This window comes from Phoca vitulina, unplaced genomic scaffold (assembly GCF_004348235.1).
Source record: "Phoca vitulina isolate PV1807 unplaced genomic scaffold, GSC_HSeal_1.0 scaffold1, whole genome shotgun sequence".
In the NCBI taxonomy this organism is placed as follows: Eukaryota; Metazoa; Chordata; class Mammalia; order Carnivora; family Phocidae; genus Phoca; species Phoca vitulina.
Window position 1 is genome coordinate 13,637,136 of NW_022589704.1, and position 20,431 is coordinate 13,657,566.

At 39.8% G+C, this 20,431-nt stretch overlaps 1 protein-coding gene across 14 annotated transcripts in view; it reads left to right on the forward strand.

Moving 5' to 3' along the window:
* Positions 1 to 20,431, forward strand: part of DOCK10 (dedicator of cytokinesis 10) — a 255,238-nt gene that overhangs the window by 91,978 nt on the left and 142,829 nt on the right. For 10 of the 14 annotated variants that reach the window (XM_032401129.1, XM_032401125.1, XM_032401123.1 and 7 more), the window contains exon 2: positions 15,897 to 16,016. In XM_032401129.1, coding sequence (XP_032257020.1) covers positions 15,897 to 16,016 — 120 coding nt within the window. Of the gene's footprint in view, positions 1 to 810; positions 1,885 to 15,896; positions 16,017 to 20,431 lie in introns of those variants that run through there. The other 4 variants (XM_032401130.1, XM_032401127.1, XM_032401128.1 and 1 more) reach the window with 3 other exon arrangements.

Genomic DNA, 20,431 nt, shown 5'->3' on the forward strand with positions numbered 1-20,431 from the left:
CTCAGAATATTGAGAACCGTTTGCAAAGAAATTGCTCTCCTGGTTAAGCATCCTGTCTGTATCCACAATGTACCCCATACTGTGCTTTGCACAGGGGAGCCTTTGACAAATGCCTTAGGAACTGACCCTCCCTGATATAAAAGCAGACATAATTAGTTGGCAGGGCTTTCTTCTATCTTGATGGTCATGGAGATCAGTCGTCAGTGGAAATACTCCTTCAACCATCTTCATAGCCCACATAGTGCTTCATGGGCAAGCAGTGGTTCCTTTAGCAGCTTCCTCAAATTGCTGGGTAGCACTGTTGACTAGGTCCATCCTGCAGATGAAGAAACAAAATCTTCAACCGAATAGCTATTTCACACAATCTTTCTGGAATCAATCTTTCAAATGTTTCATCTAATCAATTAATTCCTAGTCCAGTGGCCTTCAAATATTTCTAATCTCATGCACCTAGTAGAAAAAGTTTGACTACACTCCCATAGTCTATGTTTATTTATACAAATTATCAATTATCTTGTCAATAGCTAGTATTTCAAAACAGAATATACATAGGGGACAAGCTTCATTATTAAGCATAATAAATGTAAGCCCCTCATTTATTCTTTTTTTAATAAAGATTTTATTTATTTATTTGAAAGAGAAAGAGAGAGACAGCAAGAGAGCTGGAGCAGGTGGTGGAGGGAGCGGTAAAGGGAGAGGGAGAAGCAGACTCCCCAGTGAGCAGGGAGCTCAACACACGGCTCGATCCCAGGACCCTGAGATCATGATCTGAGCCGAAGGCAGATACTTAACTGACTGAGCCACCCAGGCACCCCAATCCCTCATTTATTCTTTCATTAAACTTAACAGCTATATACTGAGAAACTTCTGGATGACGAACACTGTTGTCATCACCGAAGACGTGGTACATGAAACAGACAAAATTCCCACTCTTGTGAAGCATAGAGTTGAGTGCAGGAAGACAAACCATAGGTAACATAAATAAGTATAATGTAGAGTAGTGTCACATGCTAGTAAGTGTCATGGAGAAGAATAAAACAGGAAGGAGAATTCGGGTAGGTTTGAAGGGAGAGTTGCAGTTCTAAATAGCTCCAGAGAAAGTGAGTACAGATTAGGAAATTATTTGACTGTTTGTAACTATTTGCCATAGAGAATCAAGGTGTCCATGTCAATATCTATTATATTAAATAGTTGTAGAGTACAACTTATTTAGATAACCAATATGAATAGAATTCTAATTTCTCCTTGTGCCCTAAGTGATGATCTTGGAAAACCACCAATTTAATCTACACTTGTATGAGCAACTGTTTGAAATAAACTTCTCAGACCCCAGGCATATTATGACAGTTTCCCTTTGGGGTCTACTCAGGATGATGAAGTCTGGTGGAGGTTTCGGTGGCAGACCTAGAGCCCTATAGTAAATCAGCTCTTTAATTCAGTCTTGACATGGTTCCATGGGTGATTTTACATCCCGTGATTTATTTAGCTATGAGCAATTCTCTTAAATGTCCAAAGCCATTTTGTGTTTTTGTCTTTTACTCTAAAGCAGGTGACTAGGGAGAATACGTGCACAGAAGCATATCAGGACAGCTGGTAGTGACAGGAAGCGGTAACTTGTTGGTTTTCTTTTCCTTTCTGTTGAGTTATGGTAATGTAGCATGAGCATTTCCCTTTTCACCCGAGAAGGAGGATTTGTTCTGCCTGGTGAAGCTTTAGAAGGAAGGTTTTTAACGAAATTGGTTATTTTTAAATATTTTGCGACTCAAATAACAGGATACAATGAGCTTCAGAGGAAAGGTTTTTAAACGGGAGGCCAGTGAATTTTGGAAGAAGAGAAGAACTGTGAGGAGAATAAATCAAGAAGAAATCCACAGATTTAGCTCTGTAGGTATCCGGATGTCAATGTTTGTTTTTCGTCTTTTCTTCAATACTTTAAAAAACAGAGAGAGATTAGCCGTGGGTGGTGTTCTAACATAGGCGCTGGGCAAGGTCCTGGATGGAACAGAATATTCTATTTGGATCATAAATATCCTCTTTTATTTACATCATTATTTTCGAATTACTTACATCATTATTTTAAAACGTATTGAGAGAGAATTTAGTTTAACTATTACTACAATCACCTCAATTATGACCTCAGTTGATGACTTGTATGTAATTGTGAGGTCTTTTTAAAAATTACTGCTCTATTTTGATCATGTATCACTCATTTCTTTTAAAATTCTTAGAAAAAATGGTCCAAATTATGAAAGAAAGTGTAAATAAATATTTGATTAAATGAGCCAAGTAAGAAAGTGAAAAATAGTAAGTTTTAAAGGTTAAAAAGATTTGGTTTGTTTATGGTGAAAAATGTTTCTGCCTTATTATTGTTTGCAAACAAAATGAGGGCTCTGGAAATGTGTACTTGTTATAGAATTCTAGATGTCTATCTGTAGGAACTACCATGGCTGAATATTAGAACCTCTTGCAGGAGTGCATCAGTCACTCACATGTAACGTGGAAGGCCCATGTTATATAATAAATGGCTGTGACAACATCATCGGGCAGCTCTTCTTACAGGAACGTTCGTTTTACAGAGTGGTTTAGGGTTTGCTTGCTTTCTTCAGGGCAGGGTTTCTTAACCTCAGCCCTATTGCCATTTTGGATCCAAGCTGTCCTGGGCCAGGCTGTCCTGGGCATTGTGAGATGTTTAACAACATCCTTGGCCTCAGTGCCGTATATGTAAACACTCCCTCCCTAGTTGTGACAGTCAAAAATGTCTCCAAACTTTGTCAAATGGCCCCTGGGACAGGAAGGGTGATTGCCCTGGTTGAGTACCCCTGCTCTAGGGGTGAAGAATCTTTTTGTTCATATAAACATCTTTAATCTAGAAACAGAGCAGCTTTTTAAAAATTACATATACGATCATGATTAGTTATGAATAGTCATTTAATGAATATGAATAATCAAATGAATGGTCAGTCAGCCCGATAGGCCAAAATCAGGTAAAAGAATATTCTGTCTTAAGTGATAGTGGTTCTCTTTATACTGACAATGTATTTGGTGGTAATTTAACGTGAATAGAATTTATCAGAGGTCTGGCTCACAGGGCTGGTGCCGTGTTGTTGTTTGGTGGGTTTCTGTCTCAGTATCTCGGTGGTATAAGTCACCCATTGGGAAACACAGGCAAACGAGCCCTTCAACCTTGTTCCCATATCACTCCACCAGCATTTCATAACTGGAATATGCAGAGTCCTAAAACTAACCTCTTGGTCCCCATGCACCCACTGAGGTCCCCAGTTGTGTCTTGTCTGCTGGCTTGCATCCGTTGTTTACTACGAGCCTGTTAAAGAGGAAAAGTGTTTGAAAAGCTTGGTTGGTTTGGGATGATTTTAACCTTTAGAACAGTCCAAAAAATATAATTTCCCAGTGGCCTTTCTCTTGGTGGAACTTAGAAGTTCCGCAGATGATGTCATTGTGAAATTGACTTCTTCTAGTGACCACTGAGACACCAGGCGGGAGAAGAACCTGTCTATCTCACACGGACCACACACACAGCCTGGCAACAGGACAGTCCCCAGTGTCTCACCATATAATGAAGCTAATCACTCTAGGAATTATCTTAATTGAATTTGAAGGTATTGCTACTGAGCACTATGGGAAAAGCAGCCAGTAAGGAGGGAGTTTTCCCAGAGCATTCAGTAGCTATGCGTTCACATTTAATTAAGATCATTCATACAGTGATTAGCTTGCTTCTGTGGAAGGCACCGGGGACTTCCAGCCACTGCTGCCTGCCCTGGTCTTCCTGAGATAGCCCTATCTTCTTTCCCAGGTTGTCTCTTCGGTAGAGCAGGGGATTGCTCAATCCATCCTAAGTATTGTCTGGAGATGTGGTTTTTATTTTTGAAAAAAAGAGAATCCAAAGAAGTGGAAACACATCATTAGAGTGTTAGGGGGGTCATTCTATCTGACCATCTCACCTACCCTCTGTATGACCTTGGGTCGATTACTGAAATCACTCTGAACCTTAGTTTACTCTTCCATAAAAATGTTCATAGCAATACTGGTCTGTCTTAAGATGGTTTATTGGAATTCGGTTTGATCATGGTCACCACAAAGATGATTTGAACACTGTAAAAAGTGGGGAGTAACAAGTGTTATGTCCTATTAGTAAAACCAAGTAAAGTATTTCTATTTCCAAGGGCAAGGGCAGAGGGATATAATTGTAGTGAGATTGCCTTTTCAGTGACGGTGACATTGAAGACTGGACTACAAAGGTGACAACTTCCTCCTGGGAGCCTTGCAAAAAGCTGAAGAGTGACAGAGTCACTCAGGAGACAAAATTCTGAACTGCATCAATATGAGCACTCGGGGTGTCCCAGATGGCTCTATGTGTTAATGGGGTCGCCTTAGAAATGCCTTGTGGTTTCTTGCTCCCCACACCTTGGCTAAAGCCCCCAAAGCCAGCCTGGAGTTCCCACAGCATGATTATCTAAGCTTCTGAAAACTAAATCAGTATCTCTAGACAAGCTTCAGAGACGACTTGATAGGAGATAAGGAAGAAGCACTTCAAATGACAAAAGGCCCAACACATGAAGACAAGGCCTAAAGTTATATCAGAGAATATAAAATACTTTCTTTTGAATTTTTGGATATACTCATAGTGTAGTGAAATAATGACTGTGGCAGATAATTATGATGGATTATCTGTTTTTGTTGTGATCATGTGGATTTTGAATTCAACAAACCATTTATTGTTCTAAGGCAAATTTAGAAATGGTTTCATTCCACAGTAATCTGGAATGCTTAACCAGAACACAGTGATTTCCTAAAAGGCATAAAACCCAAACTTGATACTCTCATGACACAAACCCACAATTTTGTTTATTCCATTTCTTTCAGATGCTGTTCGAAGCTGTATATTTAATTCTACTGGAATTTTTAATTGTTTTGGAATTTTCCCTTCTTAATCTAATTTTCAAGGGTACTGTCTAGAAAGGCCTTCGTATATTTGAATCCGCTTGTCCCAGTCGATATACTGTAAGAGAGAGCAATGGCATTTTAAGAGAAGTTCAAGGAAAATGAAACTTACTTGTTAGATCATCAAGTAGAACTACTTCTCTTAATTTTTGAAGTGTGTATGGTACTCTGTAGTTGGTTTTTTAAAAACTGCTTGTCTATTTTTATTTTCATTTTTTTTAACCGATCATTCGGTATGATCTCTGATGCATAGGAAGTCAGTAAAAAGATAGTTTCCTCCCTAAGTTGCATGTCCTAATTTGGAGAGATTAAATACACGATTAAGCTGAATTATTCTATCAATCATCTGTACAGTCAGGAAAAAGATGCAAAATTCACTTAAATAAATGCCAGTTGTTATTTTTAAGCTGTTATTGGCTTGTGGATCATTAATCTGCAAGATTCGGAAGTATTTGGAAAACTTTGGATACACATGAAAAGTCTTGCTCTCGTATTTCCTAATAGCCTATCAGCCCATCAATACAAAAGTGAAAACTATAGAAAGAGAATCTAACCTAAACATCTTTAACATATGTCTCACATACCTCATTTTATAAAATATATTGTGCTATTGTCTTTTAAGTGCATTTTTAATCTATTCTTCCACATTTCTGAACAGCCTTTCTCCCTGGTCATCGGTCCTGCCTTCTTACTGCTACCCCTCGTTTTATACAAACATTCACAATTACCTATTTGAGCTATTTCATAATGAGCCAATTAGCTGGAAGGAAGCACAGGCAAGGGTCCCAGGATTTTGGGTGCAGGTAACAATGAAATGGGACCAGATTCCAGGTTCAAACAATGGAAAGCAGCGCTGAGAGCTCTAAATGGATGTTTGGAGAAGGCAAAAAAGCTGAAGTAATGGGCGGCGGGGTGGGGGAGGATCTGAATTCAGTCTGACCGTGGAAATAGAGAAGTGTAAATTGAAACTTGATTTGACCCAAGAATCTAGGCAGAGGACTCAGTGTAGCAAGAGGGAGCCGCCAGCTCATGTGCCAGGTAGCTGCAGAGAAGTTGCTTTTAAATGGACTCAGGAGAGGTGCTTGCGACTTAAGCGAGAATGAGCTTACTTGTCTCAAGACCAGCTGCCAAGAGAAGGAGAGGAGTTAAGCCAGGAGGAAAGCAAGGTGGAGGAGAGCTGCCAATGTGGTAGAGTCAACTTCATGACGATGCCCTTTATTACATCCGAGCAGGAGGTAGACCATTTGTCAGGGAGGGCTATGCACAAGTAACACCATTATCCTGATAGCTTTTTATTTCCCAGTTGGTGGTAATGGCACAAATCTTTGTGAATGTAGAGATTCCCCCAATTAGTGGCAATTTCCATTGTGGTTTTTGACACAGTCATTAGTCAATGTACATTTCCCTAATATACCTTTCACTTCCTTTTCTTCATCCTCCTTACCTGCTTATATATATATATATATTGGTCCTTTTTTGCCACCACTGCCTTCCATGAGGTGCCCAGTGACCTCAGACCAGCCTCCAGATGTCCTTCACTGCAAAAACTCACAAAGGGAACAGAATTAGTACTCCAAACGTTAGCTATGTTTCAGCAGCTTCCCTGTGGGGAGGGGATGGGTGGGTGGATTTTCTGTTTTCTGTTCCTGCAACGCCATGACCTTGGCTGGTGGAGTGGGGAGGACCAGAGGTTTTTCACACTGAGCTGGGTTGAGATATCAGTTGCTGAGGAAGTCCCCAGAATCCAAGTTTCTGGATCTGTAAAATAAAGCAATAATGATCTCTTCTAGGCTTCATAGGGGGAACTCAGTGAGGGAAAGTGTTTACTTATCATGGTCCTGGGTGAGTCTGATAATTAAAAGGATCCTGCTTATCTGATGGTCCAGGCATGTGATCCTAGTGAGGCCCATTCAACATTTCCCCCCCAGCACTCTGAAGTTTGCGTAGAAAGAGGCCAGAGTCCCACACGACTGTCCATTAGTTGCAGACACTGAGACTCACCAAAACTGTCCCTATTGGGGATGGGGAGAGAAGTCCAGAGGCAAATAAACTGCTAATACAAAAAGAAAACAGGGCGGTGTTGCCTGGGCCAAAAAACAACAAACGCCCGCTATACACATTCAATCTCAAGTAGCCAAAAGTAAGAAAGGAAATAAAAGAAGGAGCTGACTGTCATTATGGAGAGATTTATTGAACACATAGGATGCATGTTGTTGACAGAACTATTTACATTCTTGTGCGTGTAGCATGTATGTGTTTATTGCACACACACACATACACACACTCTTCACACTCATCCTGAAAGTTCATTTGTGTGACGGTTAACATACTAACATAGTGTTAAAGGTTAAGCCAGTGGCAGCTTTCATCACAGATTTCATATAAATTAATCTAAAATTCCCAGCTGTTGGCTCTAAGGCATTAATTTCTCTGCTATCAGGCAGACTTGTAATTGGGTTGTGATGTATTTTTAATGATATTTATTATCTGTCAAGTGTTTCTAGAAAACTAAATGAGACATGTAATTAAATTTGATTCAGATCTTCTTGGACATTTTCTACTTCTTTACAAGCACCAGTGTTAGATGGAGAAGCAACCACTCTTATTTTTTTACTACCATTTGTTATACGAAAACGTGAGAATTTTGTTGTGCTGCTAAGAGGTATATACGGTCAAATTTCCTTAAAAAGAAAATAAGACTGAAAAAGTCTGAATTCAGTTTGAAAGTACACCTTACATCAGAGATTCTAGAAAGCTCATTGGTGTGCTTGGTTTTCCTAATGACAATAAGGGTTAACAAAATGGAATATTCTGATTTTTCTAACTATAATGTTTGTGTTGAATATGATGATTTATCTTTCTTTGTATTTGCGAAGGACCTTATAATTTACCAACTTTAACCTGCTTCATTTCACTGAAATGGACTACGACATTTAAAGAGTTACTACTGGTTGATTTCTTCTGAGATCTATGTCCGTTTTTGTTACCAAGGGAACCATTTCCAAATTCAGCTTAGTCTGAGCCTGCCCAGCTGTAGAGTTCTTAACTTTGATTTAGCTAGTGTTTTTCCATTCTCATGAAACTGTGTACTTCAAGACAGAGAGAAGGTTAAAGGGTCAGCGTAAGATGGCTTATTCCTTCCTCAATCATTTCCTTTTTGGTAATGAAAGCTAGTCTTGTTTTCTGAAGCTCAGACATTTGAGAGGTTGTCCAGTGAAACTCCCTTTGATGAAAGGCTGAATTAAATCTGTCACACGACCACTGGCTGACAGCTGTGGACATGGATACAGCTGTGTGAGCTCTCTCCGATTTTCTCACTTATTTTAAACACAAATAGTGTGGAAGATGGTTCCGTTCCAATTGCACTAAGGCCAAAGGGTCCTGGATTAAGTTAAGGTCTCAAGAATCCATGTGTCATTTGTATTTTTATTTCCTCTAAGAAATTTAATCAGTTATCTTGATAACACTTAAATTAGTTAACAGCTGTGTTGTTTCTAATTTGTTTTGGAGATCTTGAGATTGGAATTCTTTTTAGGGTTTCTCTAAAAACCCTGTGGATCTTCACTGTTAGCTTTTTGGTTGTCTCTATGCCAAGATGTGAAGGGGATGTTTAAATAATTGGCATGTCGTGCCTTGATAGAGTCTACTGTATTGGTCCTGAAGTAAATACCAATTTTTACTTGTTTGTTCTCCTGGATCATTAGCCAAAATGAATGGTTTTGTAAACTGAAGAAGGCACTCAGATATAAATTAATTCTGTCATGAATATTCAAATTAGAATAAATGTTCAGATATCTGGAAAGGACAAGGCTGACTGAGGAAGATTGAGAACGTCTCAACTAGCAACACAGAGGGTATGCATGTCACAGAAAGAATATAAAAGTTCTCAGAAAAAAAGTTCTTTTTTCATAATAGTGTTTCCTGAAAAGATCGGATTTTTCTGGAAAGGAGAACCAAGGGAAAAGTACTAGTTCAGATCAACAAACTAGAGTGACCCCAGCGGTGAGTAACCAAGGCCTAGCTCCTTAATTACACTTAAAATTTAGAACACAAATATGTGGCCTCCCAAAATGAAGAATTTACTGTCACAATGGTTCTCCATTCTTCATCCCATCAACCCCTTTCCCTGATTAGTATTTAGTGATCCTATTTACTCCCAGTGCCGAGGAGCTTGACCTGCAAGAATGTAGCTTAGAGCTACAGAAAGAAATTCTATATCTATACCCTGATTGTTCTCTAGGTATTTATATTTGCAAAGCCAATGAGTTGAACACTAAACTCATCTTAAATTTAATCCCTTTTTTTTTAATCTAGAAGTATAAGTAACTGAAAATATTTTCTAGGTTTTCTCTCAAAGAAAATAAAAGGTAGAATTTCAAAGTCACCTTCATTTGCTGATATACGTGATTAGGTAGATTTCCTTTCTTATTTATTTGGGGGGTAGAGCAGCCAGACTTCAGGCGATTCACAGAAGAGACACTGCTCTTTTATTAAAAAATGTCACTGTTTTCCTTATGTTATTACTTCTATTGCTTCCACAGAATCACTAGATATTAAGTCTTTTTTTTTTTTTTTAGGAAATTTAGATAATAAATATAGAAACATGTACCACAGTTTCTGATACATGAAGATAAATTTAGTGTAATGAGTTTAATTGGTTGGTTGATTTGACTTGGTTTTGGTGTATGCTTTTGAGTAAAACATGTGGGGTAATTTTCACTCCTTTTCAAATAAAGACAAATCTATATTTGTCTGGTATTTTGTGGTTCACTTAATACCCCCTCATACTTCATCTCCCTGATCCTTGTAATAACACTGCCGCAAACAGAAAGTTGCCCTTTGACTCATTTAAATCACCCTCACTCGGGTGCAACTCAATACCTTGTCCCAGTTACATAGCTGGTAGGTAAAATGCTGTGACCCTCCAACTAGAGATTCTGACTTCTCATCTTTTGCCATAATGACCAATGCACAGAGTTGTTTAAGTAACTTAGCAGATGTCTGTGGTTCCCTACAGAGCTCAGAATACTTTAGTTAATACATTGCTAATTATTCTTCTCTTTTTTGCTGACATTAGATTCTAGGACCACATACATAATCTGTAATTATTTTCCCCCGTCTTCTTTCCCCAGTGTTTTATGTATCTTTTTTTTAATTACTTGAAGCTGTTCCTGGTTGAACTTCCATGTAAGGTCCCCACTGTGATTTTTTTACGTTTCCTCTCTGGTGGATCTTCAAAGGGTAAACAGTTTTAAAATCAAATAATTCCCCAGTGTTTCCATGGAGGCATGATAGTTTTGAAAGACCAAGTTCATTTTTTCACCATGATGAAAACAATACGTGTTCGTTATAGAAAATTTTGGAAAACGTGAGAAGTCAAAATAGCAAAATCCTAAATGTCATATCCCATCCAAATATAATAACTGATAATATTTAGATCAATATCTCTACTCTTTCTTTAAATTGTTTAGAACTTGTGCAGATTAAGTTTACATTTAAATTTAAATCCTGGTGTGCAATATTTATTCCCACTTATATTTAATAATAATACATAAGCGATTTTGCTTGTTATTACCAACTTCCCAAAACTCCAGTTGTAATGGCCATGTATTGTTCCTTAGAATGGATGTGCCATAATTTATTAATCATTCCTTAACCTCAATGATTTACTATTTCCCATTTTTAGCTGATCTTGTCCTTCAGGCCTCACTATCCCTTAGAGATGGAAGTATTTTGGATTGAAACTTTCAAATTGAAATATGTGTGCATCTAGAATCATTGTCTCTCCTTTTGTAGCCATGCTTGCCATCTTGGACATCTTGATCATGGACCCCAGCCTCCTCATATTTTCCCCCAAAAAGCCAACCATATACAAAACATTGTTGCTACCTTTATTAAAGAATTGAGGAGTTACAAGGAGGAAACCATGGCAGGCACTACACAATCATTCATCAGTGTGTTTTAACCCATATCCTATTTCCAGTGTCCTTCCCAAAGCCCATTACAGCAGTAGACCTCTGTCTACCACACACAAGTCTGAAAAATATCAATCACTGGTTTTCTTAAATTTTTTATTTAAATTCAGTTTAGTCAACATATAGTATATTGTTAGTTCTGGGGTAGAATTTAATGATTCATCAGTTGCATATAACACCCAGTGCTCATTACATCAAGTGCCCTCCTTAATGTCCATCACCCATTTACCCATCCCCCTCCAGCAACCCTCAATTTGTTCCCTATAGTTAAGAGTCTCTTCTGGTTTGCCTCCCTCTCCATTTTTATCTTATTTTTCCTTCCCTTCCCCTATGTTCATCTGTTTCGTTTTTAAATTCCTTATGTGAGTGAAATCATATGGTATTTGTCTTTCTCTGACTGGCTTATTTCGCTTAGCATTATACCCTCTAGTTCTATCCACATCATTGCAAATGGCAAGATTTCATTCTTTTTGATGGCTGAGTAATTTTCCATTGTATGTATATACCACGTCTTCTTTATCCATTCATCTGTCGATGGGTATCTAGGCTCTTTCCATAGTTTGGCTATTATGGACATTGCTGCTATAAACATTGGGGTGCATGTGCCCCTTTAGATCACTATGTTTGTATCCTTTGGATAAATACCTAATAGTGCAACTGCTGAGTCATTGGGTATTTCTATTTTTAACTTTTTGAGGAACCAATGTTTTTGAGCAGCAGCTCTAATATCTTCACTTTGGGGATATGACCTCCACCATTCTGCCTGACTCTTATCTCTCTTGGATTAAGGTCAATATTTTTTCTCCAACTTGTTCCAAAGATAATATTGCAAAGACATCCTTTTATACATCTTGGCTTATATGTGTAGTTATTTCTTTAAAATAGAGTCTCAAAAAAGGAATTCTTGGATGAAAAGATATAAACTTTTTTACTCAACAAATATTTATTGAGTGCCTCCTCTTTGCTCTTTGTACACATTAAATTTACAATTTAAGTGCTTTAAAATCATGACTAGTAGAAATTTAAACTCACAGACTTTACTTAACACCTATGGAATTAGTACTGTGGGTTTGGTGCTATTCTAAAAGTATAACATATATTACCTCATTTAATCCTATAGCATAGCTCCTACTGAGATGTCCATTTTACAGATTGGAAACTAAGGCACAGAGATTCTAATTAACATGTCCAATATTCCATATCCCATAAGTGGCAATTCCAGAGCTAGAACCCCAGGAATTCTGGTTCCAGAGTACATGTTACACTCTCTGTTCATCTCAGCATAGAACACCTATAATCACACTCTCCCTTTTACTTTGGACTCCCCTAAAATAAGTCTGGGTAGTCTAAGTTATTTCTTAGTTAGATTTTACTTCTATTCTGGAGAAAAGTCTAGGTTGATAATTTAATCATTTAACTTGTCATTGTTACACACTTTCAAATGCCGAGATCCTCAGTTGTCATTTTTTCACCCATTTGATTTTGAATTATAATTATGAAATTAATTCAGATCCTTGCAACAGTATACTATGTCCTCAAAATTCGCATCTTTAGCTAAGACATGTACAATCTGCTCCTTCAAACCAAATCAAACGACTCTTGACAGCCTGGGTTGTTACTAAGATGACAGGTTTACCAACTCTAGGGCTTAGATACTGTGTTGGCGTTCCCTGAGAAGTTGTAGAATAAGAAGAAGGAAAGAAAGCATTTGTTTTTGTGACAGGAGCCCATTCTTCTGCTGTGACGTTGAATTGGAGGAGAGCTGTGGATTTGGGAAAGTAGATCAAACAAATCTCTCAATATTTATGAGAACAACAGGGCCTGTTACCACCATGGAGCAACACAGCTCCGCTGCATAATAACAGGTACTGACTGGTGGGTGCCTTTTCCCATGCCTGGAGTGATTTTAGAACAGCTAATGAAATTCATTAGTCATTTGAGAGAGAGCAAGAGTAAAAAGCACTATAAAAATCCGATCCAATTCAGGATAATTTTGGCACATGCCTTAGCCCAGTTGGTGTATTTCCAAAAGAAAGAGGCACATTAAATTCAGGAGGGAAAACCCAACTGTTCTAAAGCTATAAATCAATGCTACTCAGCTCTCATTTTCACTCAACATCTTTGCAAGGAGCCATAGTGAGAAATTAACTGATTCTACCATGCTCATATACATCTGTCTCTTTGACCGAAACACTGAGCAGACAGCTCTCTTGCTCCAGAGAGAACTACTGGTCACATGACCAGGATCCTCACCATCACAGATGCATAAAGCATTCCTGCCAAACACCGCCAAATCCCAGGCCCTAGGTGCTACAGAATGTATCATTGTTATTTTTGCTTTTAAACCTGATATCCACAAAATTATGAAACACTGGATGTCTTGAATGCTGCACCTTGACTAACACATTCCCTGGAAAGATAGAACTTTACTAAGCTATCCCTCAGAAGTCAAAAAATTAATGCATTATTTGAGGCATCTCTGCTAGGTTTTGCTGCCCCGTGTCAAAATAACCTCAGTGCAACATTTAAACAGGAAAGGCCTAATAAATGTCATCCATTGATTGGCTGATATGTCCTAGCCTGAAATGAATTAATAAAAATATACCTTCCAACAGATGTTTACAGGCTATGCCTTTTATTAGGTGTATCAAGGAGAGTTGGGGATTTAATTTTTCTATGGTTTTATTAATACCCTGTGACTTGCAAGTTCTGATTTTCCTATTGTACTAATTGAGGTAGGGCTAATTCTAGGTGGAGTGTGGGCCCCCATGAAACATCTTCTTCGAAGGTCTTGTCTCCAGCTTGATATTACTGCTCACGTTTGCAACTAAGGGAGATAAAATTAAAAGGATGGTGAGAACAGGATGGGAAAAGGCCCCCTAAAACATCTTATGTCATTTGCTTTTAAACCCATAAATTGCAACACACACTAATCTCACAATCCTGTTCATGTCAATATGAGGACGGGGAGAAGAGAGAAAGTATTAGGAGTTACATCATGGGCTGTTGGTATATGAGTGCTGAAGGGCGTCACCATCCTTAAGCAAGAGAACCAGCCAGGGAAAGGGGCATAACCAACCAAATCTATGGTTCATTTGCTACATTTCATGCACAAACACAATATAAAAAGAAGGAGAAAAAAAAAAAGAGGTTCCCAAATAAGCCACATGTTTCAGACTTGAAGGTCTGAGGAAGCAGTATGTGACGTTCCAGGGTAAGAGATCCTAGAGACGGAGCACTGAGGTCCGTAGCTGAGCTCCAGTGAGTCACGGCTACTTAAAGACATTCAAAGCCAACTAAAAATAAACTAAAATAAAGCCAAATCTAACATCTGGAGCCTGCATTTGCCTCTTGAGCCATCAATTTGTGGTCCTTTAGATTAACCTTGGCCTGGGAAAACAGGGAATTGGAACTTAAAATAAGTCTACATAGAATAATCATGTCAAAAGGCAGGGATTCTAGGACTTTTTTTTTAATTGCCTAAATCTTGCCATAGTGTCTCTGTGTCTTCTGCAAACTAGTGAACATTTCACACGGGTGTTTCACTAAAGAGGTTGTGCTGGACAACTAAACATCTTTTCTCCAAATATAACATGGAGTCCTCTGTTTTTATTTGCTAAATCTGGCAGTCTTACTTGACGGACCCCTCCAGAGAGAATATTCACCTTACATCGTCTTTAGCTCACTTAAGCATTTGTAAAATGGGTTTGTTCTGTTTCATTTTAATGCAGAAAGTACATGGAAATCCTTGTTAGCAGTCCACGGTGTCACATCTTATTTTTGGTTTTGTTTATATTTAGAAAAAACATCGACTGCTACTTTGAGGAGTCAATTAGAAATTATTAAAATTTTTTGGTGTAAGTTTCTGGGGCCTCACCAGCAGAGATCTTCCAAAGAAGGCCATAGAAATCAAAACTAAGCCTCTGTGCTTTGCAGACTGGGGAGGGGTGAGGTCGACAGGAAACTGTTGATGTCATTGACGTGCTAGAGAAAAAAAAAATTTTCCATTTATGAGATTCCCCTTAGCATCCAAAGTTCATGGTGACCACTCCAGCTTCTGAGAGCCCCCAAATAATCTCAAAGACCATCCTTTTTCATTTAAGTTGTACAAATACTTTATCAAAGGGCTAGGGAACTCAAGACTGTGCCCTTGGTTTTCTGTTTTGTAATGTTTTGTTCTTTATTTGGGGACCCATTTTTCTCACATGTTTGGCATAAACGCATCAACCCTGTAATGTGACAATCACACCTTTTTCCCCACTGACATTCATCATTTGGTGCTATAGGCTGTTTCTTCGAGGGAAGTGCCTCTCCTCTTGGCTTCAGGATTTTAAAGCCATGTGGTTATCTGGCTAATTTTTCAGACTCTTCTCCATTTTCACCACACTGCGTCCATAATAGTTGCGTTGTTCTGTTCTATTAGAGAATTACCCAGCTTCTCTCTGTTGTGGCAAAGAGGCTGAGGGCCAAGCAATTAATCCTGACACAGGATCCATGCTTCAGTGACAACGAAGACAACCCATGATACTTTGCTTGCTAAAAGGGAGCCAACATTTTGAAATAGAGCCAAGTAAACCTCACAAGGAAGAATCTAATTCAGCAAAACTGATGATGATCATAATACTATAGCAAGCAAGCAGAGGACTTTCTTCAAATTGACAGGGATAAAGTTTACGTGATTCAATGGATGTGTTTGGCTGAATAGCGTGAGCTTTGGGAGCTCAGTGAGAACAGCTTGAATTACTGAGCAAGATGTGAAGTATTTCAAGATCCTCTCATATTATTTCAGATCTGGAAATAATAGTTATGTGGCTTTGCCCTAAATGCCTGGAGTCTCTGCGACTCCATTGGAAGGCCTGCATCATGTCAATGGTAATGCTAAGAGGTGAAATCCAACCAGGCGTTGAGAAGAAACAAAATTATGTGTGTCGGTGGTTAATATCATATTTTCTTTTTCCACAGCAGGAAAAGCCCAGGCTCCTCGAGCCTTTGGATTATGAAACTGTCATTGAAGAACTTGAAAAGACCTATCGGAATGATCCCCTTCGAGATCTTCTGTTCTTCCCCAGTGACGACTTTTCAGTAAGTGTTATCTTTCCAAGCCATCTAAGTTCGAGAAGGCCTCACTGGTGATAGAAGATCCTCCCAAATTGGGTCGCTGTCTTCCCTTATAGATTCAGGTTGTGCAGCACGCTTTCCTGTGGCCACCCTACATCACAGTCACTGCAGTGGGAAGGCACATCCACCAAGAGAGGATGGCCAAGGTCCTCTGACAGCTGAAAGTACCACAGTGGCCTTTTGGGACAGGAGATTCCCAGGGTGCTGCCCGGTTCCGGGTGGTACCAGTGTCCCCACCAATGGCTACATTTCTAACTGATGCCTTACCTAGCCTCACAGAGCATTTCCTCCCTTGCGCATTTCTAACTGAAAGCTTCTGAGCAACCGAAACCGACCAAAGGCAGAGGCAGGAATCTCTTGGCACAGAACGTGCAATTCTTAAAAATCACCCTTAATCTTGGCTGTCCTTTTGTAAGGAATTGTTGAGGCTTGTGGGCAAAGAAAGGTAGGCCAGCACATCTTCATGGAAGGATGTATAATCTGAAGACAGTGCTCCCTGGCATGTGAAATGCTCCTGAAGGTCGTAGAAAGGATGAATAAAAAAAGCAATTCATTGTGGAGTTGGAAACGGACACCGTAAAATTATGGCTGATGAGCACCCACGTGTCTCCAGCATTTCATTTGTGGTCATCTCAACCATTTTCACATTATTAGGAAATATCTGCGTAAACGGAGGTCTCAGTGGGCAGATGGTGACCTTTTCTGTTTTTTCCTAAAAGAAAGGTAGTCTTAGACATCACAAATGAGTATCTTAAAGCCGATGAAAAGGCAGCTCCAGGGTAATCCTGGGAAGTAGCCACTGTCCATGGAGACCTCTGCTGAGTTGCTATGGCCTCATGCTCACACTTCCACAAACAGCCTCACACTCCCATTCTCTTCTCTTCTCTTACCTTTGGCTTCTGGTTTCTAAAGGTGAATTATTTTCACCTTCCTCCATGGATTATTAAGAAAGAAATTATATGGAAGTTCACCATTTTCTGTTCCAAGTATAGAGAATGAAGGAAGAAAGGAGATAGACTCATAGGAAGGAAAAAAGAAACTCTTCCAATTTGTTTTTCAGATTTTTAAATGGCTCCTACTTTACTGGTTGACACACTTTAAGAGAGGTTTATCTCATACAAAAATGTCATTTCTGTGGTTGGACCACCAGGGCTTGAACTGCAAGCACAAGTTGAGCCACATTTTTTTTTTATTTCCACATCCTCACTTTCTTTCAGACTGAAGGTAAACCTTTATGAATAGCCTCTTTCTGTCAAACAATGCAAAAAGCCTTGAAACTTAGAGACCTTTTCTTCTAGCACTATTGTCCAGAAATATGACAAAAGCTACTCCAAATTCCCCCAGCTCCAGAAGAGAGTAGAGGCATGCAGATGGGATGTGACAATTGCACTGAATTTGAATTCATTTTTTAGCATCTTTCCACAATCATTTAAGTTAAAGATTGTCTGGTTACTCCAGCACCTTTGCCATCCTTAATGGAGTAAACAGCATATGACAGCATACATACTTCCTTATTTTCCAGTAAATACACTGAATTCTTTCCTCCTGTGCTTTGCTTAAAACCCTTCTGTGGCCACCCCCACTGCCTTCAAAATGAAGGGCAAACACCTTAGCATTCCTCAAGAGTCTTTCCAAAATCTAGTCCTTGTCCATCTCAAGGTCATAGTCTTCCTCCCCCACCCAACCCCTAACACTGTCATCAGGGGCACCTTCATTCCCAATGGGTAAAACACTAGCACAGTCCTCAATATAACATTATCTCACCCCTCAGACCATTTCCTTCCTTTATTCATTCACCAAATATATAACATGTACTACTAACTGTTAGGCATTAGTCTCAGACTGGGGAAGAAAACAGCAGTGATTAGACAGAAACTGCCTGGTTTTAATGGCGCTTACCTTTCAGTCAGATGAATCATGCAAAAATAAGTAAACAAGTTAATTAACCAGATAATTGGGATAAAACCAGTTCTAGGAAGAAAATGAAACAGGGCCAGGTCATAGAAAAGAGGTGACATTTGAACTAAGTTCGGAATTCCCAAGGAAGACCAACCATGCTAAAACCTGAGGAAGGATGGAGTGTCTCGGGCTGAAGGAAGCTGCCACAAAGGCCCTGGACAGCTCTGGACAGAGGGAGTGGTCAGAGATGAGGTCTGGCAAGGGCAAGATGAGGCACTTGCGTCTTATTCCAAATGCAAGTAGCAAGTGGCAAGTCACCAAACTGTTTCGAGAAGGAGAAAAACTGACGTGGTGTATGTTATTGAAAGCTCATCTGGCATCTGCATGGAGAACATAAAACAGAGTGTGGAGGAAACTAGGAGTCCAGCTGGGAGAGTAGCTCCCAATTAGCAGGTGCTCAAGAGATATTGGATGCCACCTAGTCCTTATTATCAGAAAGTGTCATATCATACAGACAGCTAAATTGTCATGTGTATCAAACATGTGATAAAAAAAGTTTTCAATACTATTACCACATGAAGTTGTCAGTTTTTGAACAAAATGTGAATAGATTGTTTTCCCTCTTTTCTCCTCTACAGAGTAAGAGTTGACAAGCCATGGCCCATGGGTGGCCTGCTGCCTATTTTTATCTGTCCCATGAAACAAGAACGATTTTTATGTTTTTTTTATACTACCTTGTTTTATTTTCTACACAGAACTGGGTAAATCATTGAAGGAAAAAAAAGAATATTTTGTAACCCATGAAAATGATATGAAATCAGGTTTTGGTATCTATAAATAAAGTTTTATTTGAACACAGTGATGCGCATTCCTTTACCTGCTGTCTGTGGCTGCTCTCATGACACACCACAGGAATGCAGCAGCGATGAGGGCCCTAAACTATTTACAGTCTGGCCCTTTACAGAAAAACGTGGGGCAGCCCTGCCATCACGAATGACACTGGGTTCATTCTGGGGGTTTTTCATCTCCCTCTGTGTGGAGTAAAGACCCTTCCTTAAACACCCTCTGCCGCTGTCTGCTGCATCCACAGCCCATGTCTCCTGTCAGGGGTGTTACTCGCCAACAGGAAGCCCCCTGTTCCCCTGGCTAGAGTATCATTTCCCAGGCTCATTTTTTTTTTTTTAAGATTTTATTTATTTATTTGACAGAGAGAGACACAGCGAGAGAGGGAACACAAGCAGGGGGAGTGGGAGAGGGAGAAGCAGGCTTCCCGCAGAGCAGGGAGCCCGATGCGGGGCTCGATCCCAGGACCCCGGGATCATGACCTGAGCCGAAGGCAGACGCTTAACGACTGAGCCACCCAGGCGCCCCCCAGGCTCATTTTTGAGCAATGGGTAGGGATTCTCTGGGATGTGTGTGGACAGTCTCTGCTCACCCAGTGGGAAGTGATAATAGAGTGACCACCCCATCCCCAGGGCATCACAGAATGGAAGGAGGGGAGCAGCTCCAAACCTCCCACCTTCCCTCCAAACTCCCCGAGCCCGGTTGTGCCCTACGGATGAGAGAATCCAACTCACTTCCTTGTTTCCGTGTTACCAAGCAACCCCACTTGAGGCAGACATGATTCATTACTGAGTTTGTTTAATCAATATTTATTCAGCACCCACGAGGCGCTGAATATAGAACAGCACTTCCCAGACAAGTGAGGCCGACAAGAAAAACAAAAACCCTATATTTAAGGAGTGTGTGCCCTAATACGGATGAAAAATAAAGTTGATTAAGAATCCTGGCTTCTTATGGTTAAGACACATCAAGAAACAGGGGCTTCAACTGCTATTTGATACACCTTAAGGGAGATTATTTTTTACCAAGCAGGATTCCTGCAGTGTTTCTCCCTATTCACCCTGCTGACCCAAACCACCACATCCTTTTTTGCTTAGATCCCCAAAAGTAGCCTTAACCAGTCTTCCTGCTTCCTTCTTTGCCCTCATTTAAAGGAAGCTTTAGAAATACAAATCAGACAATGAATGCCACAGCTCTAGTTAAAACTTTTCAGTGGTTGCCCATTGTCTTCGCTGTCAAAATCAGCTTCTTGCCATTGTCCACATCACCTGGTTCTGCATGACCTCAGAGCCTTTATCTCCTTGCCCTGTTTCTCTTGGTCACTGCATGGATACCTAACATTCTCTCTGGTTCCCTGAATTTGCCAAGCTCATCCCCTCTGTCAGGGCCAGTCTGCTCTCTTGCACAACAGGTCCCTGTTTTTCATTCATAATTCAGTTCAAATGCTCCCTCTCCAAAGAAGCATCCGTGACTCCAACCATGCTGTGTCCCTCTATGACCTCACCCTCTTTTCTTCTCTTTCTAGCCCTGTCACTACCTAGAAAGACCTCAGTTTGCTTTTTCTCTCCTGTCACTCGTTCCTCACCATGAGGGTGTACCCTCGAGCAGGGAGGGGATGTGTTCTGTTTTGATCATTG